Source organism: Entelurus aequoreus, linkage group LG16, assembly GCF_033978785.1.
Source record: "Entelurus aequoreus isolate RoL-2023_Sb linkage group LG16, RoL_Eaeq_v1.1, whole genome shotgun sequence".
Classification (NCBI taxonomy): Eukaryota; Metazoa; Chordata; class Actinopteri; order Syngnathiformes; family Syngnathidae; genus Entelurus; species Entelurus aequoreus.
Window position 1 is genome coordinate 15070114 of NC_084746.1, and position 16042 is coordinate 15086155.

Genomic DNA, 16042 nt, shown 5'->3' on the forward strand with positions numbered 1-16042 from the left:
ATGTAAGGATGAATGTTGATGCAGGTGTGTGACAGGGAGGATGTAAGGATGAATGTTGATGCAGGTGTGTGACAGGGAGGATGTAAGGATGAATGTTGATGCAGGTGTGTGACAGGGAGGATGTAAGGATGAATGTTGATGCAGGTGTGTGACAGGGAGGATGTAAGGATGAATGTTGATGCAGGTGTGTGACAGGGAGGATGTAAGGATGAATGTTGATGCAGGTGTGTGACAGGGAGGATGTAAGGATGAATGTTGATGCAGGTGTGTGACAGGGAGGATGTAAGGATGAATGTTGATGCAGGTGTGTGACAGGGAGGATGTAAGGATGAATGTTGATGCAGGTGTGTGACAGGGAGGATGTAAGGATGAATGTTGATGCAGGTGTGTGACAGGGAGGATGTAAGGATGAATGTTGATGCAGGTGTGTGACAGGGAGGATGTAAGGATGAATGTTGATGCAGGTGTGTGACAGGGAGGATGTAAGGATGAATGTTGATGCAGGTGTGTGACAGGGAGGATGTAAGGATGAATGTTGATGCAGGTGTGTGACAGGGAGGATGTAAGGATGAATGTTGATGCAGGTGTGTGACAGGGAGGATGTAAGGATGAATGTTGATGCAGGTGTGTGACAGGGAGGATGTAAGGATGAATGTTGATGCAGGTGTGTGACAGGGAGGATGTAAGGATGAATGTTGATGCAGGTGTGTGACAGGGAGGATGTAAGGATGAATGTTGATGCAGGTGTGTGACAGGGAGGATGTAAGGATGAATGCTGATGCAGGTGTGTGCCCACACAGGTGTGTGACAGGGAGAAGTACCTTTTAGAGTGTCTGCTGCTGGCTGTGTGCGTCACCTTGCTGCTGTGTGCCAAGCGCTGCATCTCCGTCACTCCTCCTGCAGGACCAGTTGCCCACGGCAACCAGCTACACCTACTGTTGTCCTGACAGGTACACACTAATATCATCATCTTGTCTTCAGTCTGACTCCACCTCTTTCACCTCTCATTAGGCTCTTCACTTCCTGTCATGACTCCGCCCTCAAGAGGAGCGCCTCCTATCCACTCATCGACTCCACACAGTCCGACACCACCGAAGGTACCAAATGTTTCTTCTTTGCATGCCATGTCAGGACAATGACCCTGTTCTTTGTCTTGCAAGCAGATAGAACATCAAGCACATATTTAGGTTTTTTTTGGTAATATTTATTTATTCATTGATAGGGAAATCATAATCCAGGTACTGAGAGACAGACTCCTCCTCCCCAGGGGGTGCCTTCCTCTTTTCCACAAGCAGATAGAACAAGAAGAAGGAGAAGTGTCAGTGAATAGATTTACATTCAGATTTCCCAGAATTCCCAGTTTTTAAGGGACATTTTCCCCATTCAAAATGAATTGGCCATTTTTTAACACATTTTTCAACCGCTTCAAACCAGTCCACCTTCAACACATTCCACTCATCCTGGACATTCAAACAACCAGTTTTCCAAGTTCAACACATTTCCAGGAATTCCTGTTTTTAAAATTAAATGAAATAAACATTTGAATGCATCAGTCTGTGTGCAATGAATAAATATAATGTACAAGTTACACCTTTTGAATGCAATTACTGAAATAAATCAAGTTTTTCAAAATATTCTAATTTACTGGCTTTTACCTGTATACATGTGTATATATATGTATATATACATGTGTATATATATATATGTATATATACATGTGTATATATATATATGTATATATACATGTGTGTATATATATGTATATATACATGTGTATATATGTATGTATACATGTGTGTATATATGTATATATACATGTGTATATATATGTATATATACATGTGTATATATATGTATATTTACATGTGTATATATATATGTATATATACATGTGTATATATATCTATATATACATGTGTGTATATATACATGTGTATATATTTAGGTGTGTATATATATCTATATATACATGTGTGTATATATACATGTGTATATATATGTATATATACATGTGTGTATATATACATGTGTGTGTATATATATGTATATATACATGTGTGTGTATATATATGTATATATACATGTGTGTGTATATATATGTATATATACATGTGTGTGTATATATATGTATATATACATGTGTGTGTATATATATATGTATGTATACATGTGTATGTATATATATGTGTATATATACATGTGTATATATATATGTACACTACCGTTCAAAAGTTTGGGGTCACATTGAAATGTCCTTATTTTTGAAGGAAAAGCACTGTACTTTTCAATGAAGATAACTTTAAACTAGTCTTAACTTTAAAGAAATACACTCTATACATTGCTAATGTGGTAAATGACTATTCTAGCTGCAAATGTCTGGTTTTTGGTGCAATATCTACATAGGTGTATAGAGGCCCATTTCCAGCAACTATCACTCCAGTGTTCTAATGGTACAATGTGTTTGCTCATTGGCTCAGAAGGCTAATTGATGATTAGAAAACCCTTGTGCAATCATGTTCACACATCTAAAAACAGTTTAGCTCGTTACAGAAGCTACAAAACTGACCTTCCTTTGAGCAGATTGAGTTTCTGGAGCATCACATTTGTGGGGTCAATTAAACGCTCAAAATGGCCAGAAAAAGAGAACTTTCATCTGAAACTCGACAGTCTATTCTTGTTCTTAGAAATGAAGGCTATTCCACAAAATTGTTTGGGTGACCCCAAACTTTTGAACGGTAGTGTTTATATATACATGTGTATATATATACATGTGTATGTATATGTATATATACGTGTGTATATATATGTATATATACCTGTGTATATATGTATATATACATGTGTATATATATGTATATATACATGTATATATACATGTATATATACATATACATGTGTATACATATGTATATATACATGTGTAGACATATGTATACATACATGTGTATATATATGTATACATACATGTGTAGACATGTGTATATATACATGTGTGTGTATACATATGTATATATATTCCACTCATCCTGGACATTCAAACAACCAGTTTTCCAAGTTCAACACATTTCCAGGAATTCCTGTTTTTTTCTAACCTTATTTCCAACCTTTTTTAGTGCGATGACTCCTTTCACATTTTTCAACCCACTTCAAGCGTTCCACCGTCACAACATTCCTCTTAGTCAGGACAAAAAACCAAGTTGGTTTAAGAACTTGAAAAATTTCCGGTTTTCCGAAATCCTGGATTACCATTTTTCAATTAAAAAACTTCAACGTTTCTTGAGCGACTTAAACAATTCCAACACCAACCAATTCACCTCATTCAGGACATTCATGCTCTTAATCATTTTCCCCCAAAAAATCCCGCTTTTCCCCAAATTTCCAGGAAGTTCCCTTTGAAATGAATGGGACATTTTTCCAAGTTGCACAATTCCCACATTTTTCAACCTGTTCAAAAAAATTCCAAAATCAACACATTCCACCTGACACTTTCCCAAGTTCCAAACCAAATTCCTGTTTTCCTGGAAATTCAAACTTTTTAACATTCAAACTATTCTTACATTTATTATACATTCTGTCAGCATTTCACTTCAACTTCAGCATCGGAGCATTCCCACTCATGTACAAAGTACAAAAGCAGTGAAGTTGGCACGTTGTGTAAATGGTAAATAAAAAGAGAATACAATGATTTGCAAATCCTTTTCAACTTATATTCAATGGAATAGACTGCAAAGACAAGATATTTCATGTTCACACTGAGAAACTTCATTTTTTTGGTAAATAATCATTAACTTAGAATTGAATGGCAGCAACACATTGCAAAAAAAGGCATTTTTACCACTGTGTTACATGGCCTTTCCTTTTAACAACACTCAGTAAATGTTTGGGCACTGAGGAGACACATTTTTGAAGTGAATTCTTTCCTATTCTTGCTTGATGTACAGTTCAAGTTGTTCAACAGTCTCCCTTCTCATATTTTAGCCTTCACACATTTTCAATGCCTGGACTACAGGCAGGCCAGTCTAGTACCCGCACTCTTTTACTATGAAGCCACACTGTTGTAACACCTGGCTTGGCATTGTCTTGCTAAAATAAGCAGGGGCGTCCATAATAACAACATATGTTGCTCCAAAACCTGTATGTACATTCCAGCATTAATGGTGCCTTCACAGATGTGTAAGTTACCCATGTCTTGGGCACTAATACACCCCCATACCATCACAGATGCTGGCTTTTACACTTTGACCCTAGAACAGTCCGGATGGTTCTTTTCCTCTTTGGTCCACAGTTTCCAAAAACAATTTGAAATGTGGACTGGTCAGACCACAGAACACTTTTCCACTTTGCATCAGTCCATCTTAGATGAGCTCGGGCCCAGCGAAGCGTTTCTGGGTGTTGTTGATAAATGGCTTTCGCTTTGCATAGTAGAGTTTTAACTTGCACTTACAGATGTAGCGACCAACTGTAGTTACTGACAGTGGTTTTCTGAAGTGTTCCTGAGCCCATGTGGTGATATCCTTTACACACTGATGTGGCTTTTTGATGTCTGAGGGATCCATGGTCCGTAATATCATGGCTTACGTGCAGTGATTTCTCCAGATTCTCTGAACCTTTTGATGATATTACGGACCGTTGATGGTGAAATCCCTAAATTCCTTGCAACAGCTGGTTGAGAAATGTTGTTCTTCAACAATTCGCTCACGCATTTGTTGACAAAGTGGTGACCTTCGCCCCATCCTTGTTTGTGAATGACTGAGCATTTCATGGAAGCTACTTTTATACCCAATCATGGCACCCACCTGTTCCCAATCAGACTGTTCACCTGTGGGATGTTCCAAATAAGTGTTTGATGAGCATTCCTCAACTTTCTCACTCTTTTTTGCCACTTGTGCCAGCTTTTTTGAAACATGTTGCAGCCGTCAAATTCCAAATGAGCTAATATTTGCAAAAAATAACAAAAGTTTCTCAGTGTGAACATGAAATATCTTGTCTTTGCAGTCTATTCAATTGAATATAAGTTGAAAAGGATTTGTTGTATTCTCTTTTTATTTACCATTTACACAACGTGACAACCTCACTGCTTTTGTAGTTTGTAGTTCCACTTGACCTACTAAAGTATGTTGTAAAAAAGTGTGTGTCGAAGGTTAGTATATTTGTGAAGCACAATGTAATCATCTTGTGGGCTAACTTGCAGAGGAGGCGGCGTAAGATGAAATCCATTGAGGAAGTGGAGACTCTGACTTCCTGTCTGGCTGCTCCTCCCCCGTGCTACGGAGCTGCTTTATGTAACGGTGTGCCCGCCACCACCGTGACCAAGAGACCGTCCTCCAGAGACTGTCCGTCCGAAGCCAGCTCGAGGACGTCGTCCCATTCAGACGATCCGTCCTTCTGTGGAATCACCACAGCTTGTTCCCGCATCTGCCACAGGCTGAACCCGCTCAAGACCCGGGCAGAGAGACGGGCGTTAAGACGCAGGTGTCCCAAACCCACCTGCGCGGTAGTGGACTTCCTTCAGGCCCCGCGCGGGAACAAGACCAAAACCTTCTCCATCTCGGCCACGCAGGACATGATGAACAGGAGGAAGTCAGAACCCTGTCCTGGGACCTTTGGCCTGAATATTCCCCGCTCAGGACCCGTCTGACATGAAGAGTCTGCAGGTACTAGTCTTCTCTCTAAAAGTCTGACATGAAGAGTGTCCATGGTCTGTAGATACTAGTCTTCTCTCTAAAAGTCTGACATGAAGAGTGTCCATGGTCTGTAGATACTAGTCTTCTCTCTAAAAGTCTGACATGAAGAGTGTCCATGGTCTGTAGATACTAGTCCTCTCTCTAAAAGTCTGACATGAAGAGTGTCCATGGTCTGTAGATACTAGTCTTCTCTCTAAAAGTCTGACATGAAGAGTGTCCATGGTCTGTAGATACTAGTCTTCTCTCTAAAAGTCTGACATGAAAAGTGTCCATGGTCTGTAGGTACGACTCTTCAGGCCCCGCGCGGGAACAAGACCAAAACCTTCTCCATCTCGGCCACGCAGGACATGATGAACAGGAGGAAGTCAGAACCCAGTCCTGGGACCTTTGGCCTGAATATTCCCCACTCAGGACCCGTCTGACATGAAAAGTCTGCAGGTACTAGTCTTCTCTCTGAAAGTCTGACATGAAGAGTGTCCATGGTCTGTAGATACTAGTCTTCTCTTTAAAAGTCTGACATGAAGAGTGTCCCTGGTCTGTAGATACTAGTCTTCTCTCTAAAAGTCTGACATGAAAAGTGTCCATGGTCTGTAGGTACGACTCTTCAGGCCCCGCGCGGGAACAAGACCAAAACCTTCTCCATCTCGGCCACGCAGGACATGATGAACAGGAGGAAGTCAGAACCCAGTCCTGGGACCTTTGGCCTGAATATTCCCCGCTCAGGACCCGTCTGACATGAAAAGTCTGCAGGTACTAGTCTTCTCTCTAAAAGTCTGACATGAAGAGTGTCCATGGTCTGTACATGCTAGTCTTCTCTCTAAAAGTCTGACATGAAGAGTGTCCATGGTCTGTAGATGCTAGTCTTCTCTCTAAAAGTCTGACATGAAGAGTGTCCATGGTCTGTAGGTACGACTCTTCAGGCCCCGCGCGGGAACAAGACCAAATCCTTCTCCATCTCGGCCATGCAGGACATGATGAACAGGAGGAAGTCAGAACCCAGTCCTAGGACCTTTGGCCTGAATATTCCCCGCTCAGGACTCGTCTGACATAAAGAGTCTGTAGGTACGACTCTTCTCTCTAAAAGTCTGCCACGCTGTAGTTTAATTACGGCAGTTTAAACTACCACTGTAGTTTGATCACAGTACTTTAATGGTAATGTGTAAAATTGGCAGTTTATGGTAGCTAAAACTACAGTGGTAGTTTAATTACAGCAGTTTAAACTACCGCGGTAGTTTAATTACAGCAGTTGAAACTATTGCAGTAGTTTAATGGTGTCTGTGTAATATCTGTAGTTTATCGGTAGTTTAAACTACGGCAGTAGTTTAATTACGGCAGCTTAAACTACCGCGGTAGTTCAATTACGGCAGTTTAAACTACCGTGGTAGTTTAATTGAGTCTATGTAGCCTTGGTAGTTTGAACTACCATAATTAAACTACCATGGTAGTTTAATTACGGCAGTTTAAACTACTGCTGTAGTTTAAACTACCGTAACTAAACTACAGTGGTAGTTAATTTGCGGTAGTTTAATTACAGTAGTTTAAACTACCGCAGTAGTTTAATGGTGTCTGTGTAATATTGGTAGTTTATCAGTAGTTTAAACTACTGCAGTAGTTTAATTACAGCAGCTTAAACTACAGTGGTAGTTCAATTACGGTAGTTTAAACTACCACGGTAGTTTAATTACGACAGTTTAAACTACTGCGATAGTTTAACTGAGCCTATGTAGTATTGGTAGTTTAAGCTACCGTAATTAAACTACCGTGGTAGTTCAATTACGGCAGTTTAAACTACTGCTGTAGTTTAAACTACCGTAACTAAACTACAGTGGTAGTTAATTTGTGGTAGTTTAATTACAGTAGTTTAAACTACCGCAGTAGTTTAATGGTGTCTGTGTAATATTGGTAGTTTATCGTAGTTTAAACTACTGCAGTAGTTTAATTACAGCAGCTTAAACTACCGTGGTAGTTCAATTACGGTAGTTTAAACTACCACAGTAGTTTAATTACGACAGTAATTTAATTACTTATTAATTTAATTACAGCAGTAATTACTACTGTAATTAAACTACCGTGGTAGTTTAATTACGGTAGTTTAAACTACCAGGACTACATAGACTCAATCAAACTACCACAGTAGTTTAATGGTGCCTGTGTAATATTGGTAGTTTATCTGTAGTTTGAACTACCGCGGTAGTTTAATTACGGTAGTTTAAACTATTGCGTAAGTTTAATTGCCGTAGTTTAAATTACCGCAGTGGTTTAATTACGGTAGTTTAATTATGTTTGTGTAATATTGGTAGTTTAAACTACCGTAATTAAACTACCATGGTAGTTTAATGGTGTTAATGTAATATAGGTGGTTAAATAATGGTAGTTTGAACTACTGGGGCAGTTTAAACCACCCAGATAGTTTATTAACAATAATGGCAGTAGTTATTAAACATTGAAATGCTGTCTTTGAAAAAGAAGCCATTCCAAGGTTTTCTTTGGAGCTCTTCAGACAGAAGTGAGATGTTCAGTATGATGATGATGATAGTCACACTACATGATACCTGATAGTCACACTACATCTTCAAACAGTCTGATGGAAATTAAGCCTCAATAAAAAAGTCATTTAGTCTGCATGCATTGAAGATGTGTGAAGGTGACACCACAACACAGCAGACATGTTCTTACTTGGTTCTTGTGTGAAGGTGACACCAGAACACAGCAGACATGTTCTTACTTGGTTCCTGTGTGAAGGTGACACCACAACACAGCAGACATGTTCTTACTTGGTTATCGTGTGAAGGTGACACCACAACACAGTAGACATGTTCTCACTTGGTTCCTGTGTGAAGGTGACACCACAACACAGCAGACATGTTCTTACTTGGTTCCTGTGTGAAGGTGACACCACAACACAGCAGACATGTTCTCACTTGGTTCCCGTGTGAAGGTGACACCACAACACAGCAGACATGTTCTCACTTGGTTCCCGTGTGAAGGTGACACCACAACACAGCAGACATGTTCTTACTTGGTTCTTGTGTGAAGGTGACACTAGCAGACTGCCTGCATGACAAGTAGACTAGATGTCCCTGACAAAGAAAGGTAAGAAGTGAAAAGGTCTCCAACTTTAGAATATTATTAGTTTATGAGACTTTAGCTTCAAAAAAGTGTTAGAACATAAATGTCAAATGAACTCATGTGAAATCATCTCACATGCAGATTCATCACTTCTTTAACCTCAACATAAACAACGATGAGAAGACAGAAAAGATCTGATGTGTTCCTCCACCACTACCATCATTATCATCCTCACTGATGTGTTCCTCCACCACTACCATCATTATCATCCTCACTGATGTGTTCCTCCACCACTACCATCATTATCATCCTCACTGATGTGTTCCTCCACCACTACCATCATTATCATCCTCACTGATGTGTTCCTCCACCACTACCATCATTATCATCCTCACTGATGTGTTCCTCCACCACTACCATCATTATCATCCTCACTGATGTGTTCCTCCACCACTACCATCATTATCATCCTCACTGATGTGTTCCTCCACCACTACCATCATTATCATCCTCACTGATGTGTTCCTCCACCACTACCATCATTATCATCCTCACTGATGTGTTCCTCCACCACTACCATCATTATCATCCTCACTGATGTGTTCCTCCACCACTACCATCATTATCATCCTCACTGATGTGTTCCTCCACCACCATCATTATCATCCTCACTGATGTGTTCCTCCACCACTACCATCATTATCATCCTCACTGATGTGTTCCTCCACCACCATCATTATCCTGACTGATGTGTTCCTCCACCACCATCATTATCCTGACTGATGTGTTCCTCCACCACCATCATTATCATCCTGACTGATGTGTTCCTCCACCACCACCATCATTATCATCCTCACTGATGTGTTTCTCCACCACCACCACCATCATCATCCTGACTGATGTGTTCCTCCACCACCATCATTATCATCCTGACTGATGTGTTCCTCCACCACCATCATTATCATCCTGACTGATGTGTTCCTCCACCACCATCATTATCATCCTGACTGATGTGTTCCTCCACCACCATCATTATCATCCTGACTGATGTGTTCCTCCACCACCATCATTATCATCCTGACTGATGTGTTCCTCCACCACCATCATTATCATCCTGACTGATGTGTTCCTCCACCACCATCATTATCATCCTGACTGATGTGTTCCTACACCACCACCACAATCATCCTGACTGATGTGTTCCTCCACCACCATCATTATCATCCTGACTGATGTGTTCCTCCACCACCATCATTATCATCCTGACTGATGTGTTCCTCCACCACCACCATCATCATCCAAACTGATGTGTTACTCCACCACCATCATCCTGACTGATGTGTTCCTCCACCATCATCATCCTGATTGATGTGTTCCTCCACCATCATCATCATCCTGACTGATGTGTTCCTCCACCATCATCATCCTGACTGATGTGTTCCTCCACCATCATCATCATCCTGACTGATGTGTTCCTCCTCCACCACCATCATCATCCTGACTGATGTGTTCCTCCACCATCATCATCCTGACTTATGTGTTCCTCCACCATCATCATCCTGACTGATGTGTTCCTCCACCATCATCATCCTGACTGATGTGTCCCTCCGCCATCATCATCCTGACTGATGTGTCCCTCCACCATCATCATCCTGATTGATGTGTTCCTCCACCACCATCATTATCATCCTGACTGATGTGTTCCTCCACCACCACCACCATCATCCAGACTGATGTGTTCCTTCACCATCATCATCCTGACTGATGTGTTCCTCCACCACCACCACCATCATCCAGACTGATGTGTTCCTCCACCATCATCATCCTGACTGATGTGTTCCTCCACCATCATCATCCAGACTGATGTGTTCCTTCACCATCATCATCCTGACTGATGTGTTCCTCCACCACCATCATCATCATCCTGACTGATGTGTTCCTCCACCATCATCATCCTGACTGGTGTGTTCCTCCACCATCATTATCCTGACTGGTGTGTTCCTCCACCATCATCATCCTGACTGATGTGTTCCTCCACCATCATCATCCTGACTGGTGTGTTCCTCCACCATCATTATCCTGACTGGTGTGTTCCTCCACCATCATCATCCTGACTGATGTGTTCCTCCACCATCATCATCCTGACTGGTGTGTTCCTCCACCATCATCATCCTGACTGATGTGTTCCTCCACCATCATCATCCAGACTGATGTGTTCCTTCACCATCATCATCCTGACTGATGTGTTCCTCCACCACCATCATCATCATCCTGACTGATGTGTTCCTCCACCATCATCATCCTGACTGGTGTGTTCCTCCACCATCATTATCCTGACTGGTGTGTTCCTCCACCATCATCATCCTGACTGATGTGTTCCTCCACCATCATCATCCTGACTGGTGTGTTCCTCCACCATCATCATCCTGACTGGTGTGTTCCTCCACCATCATCATCCTGACTGCATTACAAATGTAGTCAAGAGAAACAAACAGTTAAACTAATTTATATTATAACCTGGGATCAATTTGATTAAAAAACCAATGACATTCAATTCAAATATTTGTGGTTACATTTACAATTCATATGAATTACTATTTAACTTTGTATTATTCTATATTCTATTATTATATTCTATAATATTTTTATTATTAAAAGTATTTAAAAATGTTTTATTTTCCTTTAGACAATTTATTTAGTTGGTATGTTTAACACAGCTGCACTGAAAATGATTGTAATTGCAAAGTAGTCGTTAGTGTTAATTATTGACATGAATGAATGATGAGAGTGTTAGTCATTGTCTTACCTCACCTTCAGACTACATGTCGACCACTCCCACCTAGGTGACAAGCACATGTGGTCAGTGCACACCTCACCATGGAGGAGTTGTCACCTTGCTGCAGCCCACCATGTTGTCATCACAGACAGCATCAAGATGAAGCTGGGAGGACACAGACGAGGAAGATTAGCCCATGACTAACTGCATGGCAAACCGAGGGGCAGACCATTAATGGAACTCCACACCCTCAACAAACAACTGTTTTATTAGCACATTGACCCCAGAGTGAACCATGATTGGCACATTGATATATGTACATATACATATAGACACATATATGTACATATATGTATAATTTATATATGTGTATATACAGTTGGGCAAAAAAGTATTTAGTCAGCCACCCATTGATTGTCAATGGGTGGCTGACTAAATACTTTTTTGCCCCACTGTATGTGCATATGTATGTATATATATATATATATATATATATATATGTATAATTTATATATATGTGTATATATATATACTATATACACATATATATAAATTATACATATAATATATATATATATACACATATATATAAATTATCCATCTTCCTCCGCTTATCCGAGGTCGGGTCGCGGGGGCAGCAGCCTAAGCAGGGAAACCCAGACTTCCCTCTCCCCAGCCACTTCGTCCAGCTCCTCCCGGGGGATCCCGAGGCGTTCCCAGGCCAGCCGGGAGACATAGTCTTCCCAACGTGTCCTGGGTCTTCCCCGTGGTCTCCTACCGGTTGGACGTGCCCTAAACACCTCCCGAGGGAGGCGTTCGGGTGGCATCCTGACCAGATGCCCGAACCAACTCATCTGGCTCCTCTCGATGTGGAGGAGCAGTGGCTTTACTTTGAGCTCCCCCCGGATGGCAGAGCGTCTCACCCTGTCTCTAAGGGAGAGCCCCGCCACCCGGCGGAGGAAACTCCTTTCGGCCGCATGTACCCGTGATCTTGTCCTTTCGGTCATGACCCAAAGCTCATGACCATAGGTGAGGATGGGAACGTAGATCGACCGGTAAATTGAGAGCTTTGCCTTCCGGCTCAGCTCCTTCTTCACCACAACGGACCGATACAGCGTCCGCATTACTGAAGACGCCGCACCGATCCGCCTGTCGATCTCACGGTCCACTTTTCCCCCACTCGTGAACAAGACTCCTAGGTACTTGAACTCCTCCACTTGGGGCAGGGTCTCCTCCCCAACCCGGAGATGGCACTCCACCCTTTTCCGGGCGAGACCCATGGACTCGGACTTGGAGGTGCTGATTCTCATCCCAGTCGCTTCACACTCGGCTGCGAACCGATCCAGTGAGAGCTGAAGATCCTGGCCAGATGAAGCCATCAGGACCACATCATCTGCAAAAAGCAGAGACCTAATCCTGCAGCCACCAAACCAGATCCCCTCAACGCCCTGACTGCGCCTAGAAATTCTGTCCATAAAAGTTATGAACAGAATCGGTGACAAAGGGCAGCCTTGGCGGAGTCCAACCCTCACTGGAAACGTGTCCGACGTACTGCCGGCGATGCGGACCAAGCTCTGGCACTGATCGTACAGGGAGCGGACAGCCACAATCAGACAGTCCGATACCCCATACTCTCTGAGCACTCCCCACAGGACCTCCCGAGGGACACGGTCGAATGCCTTCTCCAAGTCCACAAAACACATGTAGACTGGTTGGGCAAACTCCCATGCACCCTCAAGGACCCTGCCGAGAGTATAGAGCTGGTCCACAGTTCCACGACCAGGACGAAAACCACACTGTTCCTCCTGAATCCGAGGTTCGACTATCCGGCGTAGCCTCCTCTCCAGCACACCTGAATAGACCTTACCGGGAAGGCTGAAGAGTGTGATCCCACGATAGTTGGAACACACCCTCCGGTTCCCCTTCTTAAAGAGAGGAACCACCACCCCGGTCTGCCAATCCAGAGGTACCGCCCCCGATGTCCACGCGATGCTGCAGAGTCTTGTCAACCAAGACAGCCCCACAGCATCCAGAGCCTTAAGGAACTCCGGGCGGATCTCATCCACCCCCGGGGCCTTGCCACCGAGGAGCTTTTTAACTACCTCAGCAACCTCAGCCCCAGAAATAGGAGAGCCCACCACAGATTTCCAAGGCACTGCTTCCTCATAGGAAGACGTGTCGGTGGGATTGAGGAGGTCTTCGAAGTATTCCCTCCACCGATCCACAACATCCGCAGTCGAGGTCAGCAGAACACCATCCGCACCATACACGGTGTTGATAGTGCACTGCTTCCCCTTCCTGAGGCGGCGGATGGTGGTCCAGAATCGCTTCGAAGCCGTCCGGAAGTCGTTTTCCATGGCCTCGCCGAACTCCTCCCATGTTCGAGTTTTTGCCTCTGCGAGCGCTGTAGCCGCACACCGCTTGGCCTGTCGGTACCTGTCTGCTGCCTCCGGAGTCCCATGAGCCAAAAGAACCCGATAGGACTCCTTCTTCAGCTTGACGGCATCCCTCACCGCCGGTGTCCACCAACGGGTTCTAGGATTACCGCCACGACAGGCACCAACTACCTTGCGGCCACAGCTCCAATCCGCCGCCTCGACAATAGATGTGCGGAACATGGTCCACTCGGACTCAATGTCCAGCACCTCCCTCGTGACATGTTCAAAGTTCTTCCGGAGGTGGGAATTGAAACTCTCTCTGACAGGAGACTCTGCCAGACGTTCCCAGCAGACCCTCACAATGCGTTTGGGCCTGCCAGGTCTGTCCGGCATCCTCCCCCACCATCGTAGCCAACTCACCACCAGGTGGTGATCGGTAGAAAGCTCCGCCCCTCTCTTCACCCAAGTGTCCAAAACATGAGGCCGCAAATCCGATGACACAACCACAAAGTCGATCATGGAACTGCGGCCTAGGATGTCCTGGTGCCAAGTGCACATATGGACACCCTTATGCTTGAACATGGTGTTTGTTATGGACAATCTGTGACGAGCACAAAAGTCCAATAACAAAACACCACTCGGGTTCAGATCCGGGCGGCCATTCTTCCCAATCACGCCTCTCCAGGTTTCACTGTCGTTGCCAACATGAGCGTTGAAGTCACCCAGTTGGACAAGGGAATCACCCGGGGAAGCACTTTCCAGTACTCCCTCGAGTGTATCCAAAAAGGGTGGGTACTCTGAACTGCTGTTCGGTGCGTAAGCACAAACAACAGTCAGGACCCGTCCCCCCCACCCGAAGGCGGAGGGAGGCTACCCTCTCGTCAACCGGGTTAAACTCCAACGTGCAGGCTTTGAGTTGGGGGGGAAACAAGAATTGCTACCCCAGCTCGTCGCCTCTCACTGCGTGCAACGCCAGTGTGGAAGAGAGTCCAGCCCCTCTCGAGAGAACTGGTTCCAGAACCCTTGCTGTGCGTCGAGGTGAGTCCGACTATATCCAGCCGGAACTTCTCTACCTCGCGCACAAGCTCAGGCTCCTTCCCCCCCAGCGAGGTGACGTTCCACGTCCCAAGAGCTAGCTTATGTAGCCGAGGATTGGACCGCCAAGTGCCCTGCCTTCGGCTTCCGCCCAGCTCACAATGCACCCGACCTCTATGGCCCCTCCCATGAGTGGTGAGCCCATTGGAGGGGGGACCCACGTAGCCTCTTCGGGCTGTGCCCGGCCACCAGGCGCTTGCCATCGTGCCCCAACTCCGGGCCTGGCTCCGGAGGGGGGCCCCGGTGACCCGCGTCCGGGCGAGGGAAATCTGAGTCCTCGTTGTTTCCTTTCCATAGAAGTCTTTGAGCTGCTCTTTGTCTGATCCCTCACCTAGGACCTGTTTGTCTTGGGGGACCCTACCAGGGGGCATGAAAGCCCCCGGACAACATAGCTCCTAGGATCATTGGGACACGCAAACTCCTCTACCACGGTAAGGTGGCAGCTCAGAGAGGAGTATATAAATTATACATATATATAAATTATACATATAATATATATATGTATATATACATATATACACATATATATAAATTATACATATATATATATATATATATATACACATACATATGTACATATATACACATATACAAATTATACATATACTGTATATACACATACAATATATATACACATGTTCACATACATACATACACATGCAATATACATACATATATACACATATATACATGTGTATATATACATATATGTATATACGTATATATACAAATATGTATATATACATATATATATATACATATATGTATATATGTATATATACATATATATATATATACATATATGTATATATGTATATATACATATATATATATATATATATATATATATATATATATATATATATATATATATATATACATACATATATACACATATATATGTATGTATATACATATATATGTATGTATATATATACATATATACTGTATGTATATATATTAGGGGTGTAACGGTACGTGTATTTGTATTGAACCGTTTCGGTACGGGGGTTCCGGTTCGGTTCGGAGGTGTACCGAAC

At 43.3% G+C, this 16042-nt stretch overlaps 1 protein-coding gene and 1 long non-coding RNA gene across 3 annotated transcripts in view; both read left to right on the forward strand.

Moving 5' to 3' along the window:
- The window catches only part of LOC133630631 (SUN domain-containing ossification factor-like), an 85275-nt gene extending 79547 nt beyond the window's left edge, over positions 1-5728 (forward strand). The window contains exons 4-6 of one of the 2 annotated variants that reach the window (XM_062022231.1): positions 801-950; positions 1012-1097; positions 5192-5728. In XM_062022231.1, coding sequence (XP_061878215.1) covers positions 1029-1097; positions 5192-5638 — 516 coding nt within the window. In that variant the 5' untranslated portion in view covers positions 801-950; positions 1012-1028 and the 3' untranslated portion in view covers positions 5639-5728. The remainder of the gene's footprint in view (positions 1-800; positions 951-1011; positions 1098-5191) is intronic. The other variant, XR_009821303.1, reaches the window with a different exon arrangement.
- Positions 5729-5964: 236 nt separating this feature from the next.
- On the forward strand, positions 5965-6789 carry LOC133630632 (uncharacterized). The gene is made up of 3 exons (XR_009821304.1): positions 5965-6122; positions 6279-6434; positions 6591-6789. It is a non-coding gene; the product is annotated as an uncharacterized LOC133630632 (long non-coding RNA).
- Positions 6790-16042: the final 9253 nt, after the last annotated feature.